This window comes from Limulus polyphemus, unplaced genomic scaffold (assembly GCF_000517525.1).
Source record: "Limulus polyphemus unplaced genomic scaffold, Limulus_polyphemus-2.1.2 Scaffold8054, whole genome shotgun sequence".
Lineage (NCBI taxonomy): Eukaryota > Metazoa > Arthropoda > Merostomata > Xiphosura > Limulidae > Limulus > Limulus polyphemus.
The window spans coordinates 14130-20390 of NW_013673664.1; the positions used below are offsets into that span (position 1 = coordinate 14130).

The window sequence follows — 6261 nt, forward strand, 5'->3', positions numbered from 1 at the left end:
GCTACTCTTTTACCAACGAATAGTGGGATTGACCGTCAAATTATAACGCCCCCACGGTTGAAAGGGCGAGCATGTTTGGTGTGACGGGGATTCGAACCCGCGACCCTCAAATTGCGAGTCGAGCGCCCTAACCACCTGGCCCTCCGGGAAAGCGTTTGTATTTTAACAATTTCTTGATTTTTAGACAGTTATGTAGAAAAGTAAGATTTAAATAAACTAGAGCTTTAAAACCGGATAAATGGACAAATACCATTCCAAGCTTTTACTTGTTGTTAAACAAATGTTTAAACAACTCTACGTATTCAAAAAAGACAAATAGTTTTATCTAATGCGCAAAACTTGGTGAATAAGACAGTGAAATATAAACTTTTTTTCGAAAGCGTAAAGTTTGTCAGTCAGTGTCATTTGACTGAACCACTAAATTGTTGATTAAGTTATAGCTTCATTTTCACATACTTGTAGGACAAGCTATGTACTTGATAACTTCAAACAAGTAAGCAGTTAGAGGAAAATAAAACCGAAAATTTAAACTTGTCCGGGTTATTCGTAATTTCTTTAGCTGAACAATAATTTTAAAAAATGGTACCCATGGAGAATCAGCTTTCATCTAACAAATACTTATTGAACATTAAGAGTACGCTATTTTCTTCTTCACTAATTTGGACATTATAATACTTAAACACAATGAAATTCTAAATTCTAGTTACAGGACACCCTAAAAGGGCAAATGCGTGCTTATAGAAATGTAACGTGAAGCCTAATTAGAATAATTTGTTTGTTGTTAAGTGCAAAGCTACATGATTGGCTAGTTGTAATGTGCTCACCACATGTATCGAAACCTGATTTTTAGCCTTATATACCGTCAGTTTGTTTATTTGAAGTTAAGCACAAAGCTACGCAAAGGGCTATCTGTGCTTTGCCCACCACGGGTATCGAAACCCGGTTTCTAGCGTTGTAAGTCCGTAGACATACCGCTGTGCCACTGGGGGGCATATACCGTCAGACTTACCACTGAGATAAGGGGGAGGGGATACGGAGATCTAATCTAGTAACTTATCCCTGAGAGAAACGAGTCACATAAAATAATTACGTAAAATACACGTATTCTGAAATTTGGGGTGATAATAACAAAAACAGTGGATTATTATTATTGTTGTATAGCTGCTGTCTTGAAAAGTTCCATCAGATTTGGTTTTGTTTTATGACTGATACAATTTTGGTAGTGAACTTATCATATTGTATCATCGTTCATTTGTTGATCGGGTTCTTTTGTCTTTTCTGGTGAAAATAATTCGAAGTCTAGTCCATGTAACGATTACAAGTGATTTTATTTCTTCCTTAAAGTTTATCAAACTGCTTTACTTGTAAGCCTATGACTTAACAAATGGCGCCCAGACGGAAATACCACGACTAAAGTAAAAAATAAACTAATACTGAGCCAAATCTTTCACTAAACTAAATACTTCACTGGACTAAAACTGACTGACCGAAACTACTTACTTAATACTCATTCACTATTCACTGCTTGAACAAAGCAAAACACTGATTGGCATATTTATAATCTACTCTCGATATTCCCCCAATGTTCTAGATTTTCGTGACGTCAAATTTAGAACTCCTACAAACTTGCTTGATTCTAACGTCAGGCGCCCTCTAGCTAACTACCGAATTAAAAGAGTGGAATATAGCTTAAAACAACATTATACATATACATATATGTTATTCAAACTTTACTACCTACGAACAGACCAAAATCGTAAACGGTAATGATCGGTTCTGGTTTGTTTTTTACTAAATATTGTTTGTTTTTACGTTAGATCGTTACTGTACTATGTTGAAACTTAACTTGTAGAAAAAAAAAAAATTATGAATTCTCAAATAAAGTAATAACAGTTGGGTTTACGTTTCTTATATCCAGCATATAATCACCAACCTACAAACTTTGTTTTTTGTTTTTGAATTTCGCGCAAAGCTACACTAGGGCTATCTGCGCTAGCGGTCCCTAATTTAGCAGTGTAAGACTAGAGGGAAGGCAGCTAGTCATCACCACCCACCGCCAACTATTGGGCTACTCTTTTACCAACGAATAGTGGGTAACCTTATAACGCCCCCACGGCTGAAAGAGCGAGCATGTTTGGTGTGACGAGGATTCGAACCCGCGACCCTCTGATTGCGAGTCGAGCGCCCTAACCACCTGGCCATGCCGAGCCACCTACAAACTGAAAATATAAAAGAGAATCCATATTATTTTTTGCCGTGTCATAACGGCTCATAGAATGTCTCCCAGTTGTTGTTGTTTTGTTTTACAAGTACAAACCGTTAGCTCATAGCTCCGTCATCACTTGACCGATTTGAGATCTAATTACAGTTTTGAATTGAGGAGGTATTTGACCAAGCGAAAGATCGCAGATTAATTTACTATAATTATACCTAACAGAATTTCAGCGCAAAATATATAACTAATAAAAAGGGGGGAAAATATCTTGCAGATTAATTTACTCTAATCCTGCCTAAAAGAATTTCAAGTGCCGTGGCTATTGAGGATTCCCTCTTGTTTTGAATGAAGACTTCTAACAACTATTTTAATGGACTAATGTTAATTTTTTTTCTTTACTTTAAAGGAAGCATGTACAGTTTCCAATGTGTGAGTACGTTTTGCAGGCCATGAAATCCATTATGTAGCTAGTTCAAGTGTTCAGTTGACTTATGTAATCTACGAATTTCAACAGAAAATTTATTTTTTCTTTTACTTAAATACCACAGCCTCATTTTCAGTAGTTTTTATTTCTTTGCTCCAGACAATTGAATTTCATTTTATATTGTTTAACGTCGCGTGACCTTATGTCTCGAATCTAGTTTTTTGTTTAGTCTTAACGCGTGAAAACACCTGAATATCTCTTTTTACCTGCTAATGTGTCATTTCTGCGAAATATGTCGTTTTAAGTAGTAGAACACTGACGACCTGTTGACTTTTAACCATTTTAACACACATACATTCCACAATCTCTGAGAGCGCGAACTCGGGTGAGACGGTCGACTTACAGTTAACTGCTGCCTCCAGCCATACAGTTCTTAGAGGTGGAAAAAATAAAGCGATGAAAGTTAACAATACGCATCACTGTTCTCTTCGCATGTATATAATTTTGTATCTGAGACCAGACGGTGCATGTGATCATCACAACTATGTAATCTTTGTAGCTATAAAAGAAAGATTTGAACTTAAATAAGGGTGAATAAAAAGCAAAGAATTCAAATAATTTCAAATATCTTTGTAACTGACTTAACAAAAACGAAGCTATTGTAATCTTAATACACCGCTTAATAAGGTACCCGGTGACTCAGAGTTAAAACTAAGGGTTTGTTTGTTTCTCTGTAATTAAGCAGAAAGCTACACAATGGGCTATCTGTGCTCTGCACACAACGGGTATCTAAATCCGGATTCTAGCGTTGTAAGTTCGCAGACATACCGCTGTGCCACTGGGGGGGGGGGCAAGACTAAAGGCTTATAACGCCAAAAAGTGGTTTCTATACTCGCGATGGGCGTAGCATAGAAACCCATCCCATTTTGTAGCTTTGTGCTTGAACAAAAAATAAATAAACCCTTTCGTAAGTAAACGTTTTTTTTAGAACAAACACGTGATCATTCATTTAAGAAGAAAGAACAACGAAATATATATATATATGCAATTCAGAATAACTGAAACCTACGATTATGTTGTGTTAAATATGAATAAGAATTCGTCAATGTTTAAAATAAAAATTTATGTGTTTAGTGTTTCATTTTAGAATGACTTCAGGGCTTTTCTTATCGAAGTAAATAATTAAATAAAAAATAAACATTTTTATCAATTCTGTATTTAAACTTGAGGATGTACTGACCATACACTAATTTGTTAAATTTCAGTATGGTGTGTACTTAAAACTTAAACTATGTATATTTTTAAAAACCGAAACTACAGTTAAAACCGTGTGATTTGTCAAAGGAAAAAGAAGCATCTGAAATCTATGCCAAAATTAGTTAATCAGCCGGATAATAATCGATACATCCAAAATCTCGGTAAAACTGGAATATTATTGGTGGAAGTGAAAACTGGGTAAAGTAGTTAATCCACTGGATTATTACTGGTGGAAGTGAAAACTGGGTAAAGTAGTTAATCCACTGGATTATTTATTACTGGTGGAAGTGAAAACTGGGTAAAATAATTAATCCACTGGATTATTTATTACTGGTGGAAGTGAAAACTGGGTAAAATAATTAATCCACTGGATTATTTATTACTGGTGGAAGTGAAAACTGGGTAAAATAATTAATCCACTGGATTATTTATTACTGGTGGAAGTGAAAACTGGGTAAAATAATTAATCCACTGGATTATTTATTACTGGTGGAAGTGAAAACTGGGTAAAATAATTAATCCAATGGATTATTTATTACTGGTGGAAGTGAAAACTGGGTAAAATAATTAATCCACTGGATTATTTATTACTGGTGGAAGTGAAAACTGGGTAAAATAATTGATCCACTGGATTATTTATTACTGGTGGAAGTGAAAACTGGGTAAAATCGTTAATCCACTGTATTATTAGTGGTGGAAGTGAAAACTGGGTAAAATAGTTAATCCACTGGATCATTACTGGTGAAAGTGACAGCCGAGTTAAAAATAGTTAATCCACTGAATTATTATCTGTGAAAGTGAAAGCTGGATAAAATAATTAATCTGCTGAATTATAAAACATACAAAATCATGGTAAGAATAGTAAATTGATGTATAAACTGTGACAATGTATGCAACTGTAGGTGACACAAAGTCCAAACAATTCCAAACACTGTAATGTATTATTAACATTGAAAAAATTAATTACAGGGTACTTCGGGGGGGGGGGACGTAAGAGAAAAGAAAAGGAAATACCTGTTGAGCATTAGCTCATGTTATTTAAAGTATAATATTATTGAAATCAGGACTTAGTTGTACTGTCTCCGGAGTTAAAGGTGTATAGAAATATTTAAGTTTATAACTGTTTCCCGCTGATACGAACAATAAGCGCGAGATTTACTACCGAAACAGAAAGTTTCTCAGAATGTTATTAATTTTCACCGTTTGTTAGCCACATCTTCTCTTCTTTCAAACTCAATAAGAGTAATTGAATCACATTTTGTTTACGTTCCACAATACGTTATTATCATTTAAAAAATGAATACGTTTGTTTCAGAGTAAAATTATTTTATCATTTTAATCAACACCTTTGTTTCTTCAGTAATTTATCACTAGTGAGGATCATCACAAACACATTTTCTTTCATTATTGTTATTATAATTTTGATCAAATACACACTAATTCCTCTTTAGTTTACGTTATTTAAATATAAATGTTATTCTCGCCACACAGCATTTTTACTTACCAATCCAGTTGCTAAGCCTAAAAGTCTTCTTTTGTATAAGCTAACCATTTTCGTTCCGAGTCTTCGACTGTCTTATTAGGTCTGGCGCACCAACTTGTAGAATGGGTTTCTGACAAGTTGAATAATAGGTGCGGCTTAGAGCAGTGGTCATGTGACCTAAAGCCTGTTCCGAAATCTGGCCATATCTCCAATACAATAGCAGTAGGTGTCTCTTAGCCACTCACAATCACTGCTGTTGTTGCTACCGGGGATGTACGACTCACGAGCGAAAGTTGCAATTAATATTTGTGACTTCGTCTCACCAGTACTGTAGCTGTCTATATATATATATATATCCGTTGGAATTTGTTTCATCTATAGATTAGCAGTTGTGGCTATTTACCCTTAGAAATTCACGATATATTACAAGTTTTCATGGAGCTCTTTTGTACGTTAATCCAGTCCATTGGTACGATACAAGTCACGCATGCGTTGTGTAATGTGCCATGACAGACTCTCTGGTAATGCAAGGAGTTTCTCACTTCTTTAAGTTGAGGTAAACTTTCATTTGTTGCGAAGTTTTTGATTTTTATTAAATATATAGCCCCCCCCGGGGTGGCTCAGATATATATTTTGAGGGCTTTCAACCCTAACTTTCGGGTTTCGATACCCGTGGTTGGTAAAGATAGCCCATTGTTTAGTTTTGTACTTAACAAAAATACAAACATTAAACTACACAAACATATTAAAGAAGAAAGTTTGAAATTATACACGTTTTTTTTTAAAGCTTTGATGACATGTGAACTAAATAACGTAAATTCTGTGAAGGGTTATATATACATATTTACATAAACCAAACTGTTTCTTCATTTCTGTGAGTCG

At 34.8% G+C, this 6261-nt stretch overlaps 1 protein-coding gene across 1 annotated transcript in view; it reads right to left on the minus strand.

Annotated features, from left to right (window-relative positions):
- The window catches only part of LOC106475076, a 16842-nt gene extending 11056 nt beyond the window's left edge, over window positions 1-5786 (minus strand). Inside the window, exon 1 of the mRNA XM_013935770.2 lies at window positions 5401-5786. Coding sequence (XP_013791224.1) covers window positions 5401-5448 — 48 coding nt within the window. The 5' untranslated portion in view covers window positions 5449-5786. The remainder of the gene's footprint in view (window positions 1-5400) is intronic.
- Window positions 5787-6261: the final 475 nt, after the last annotated feature.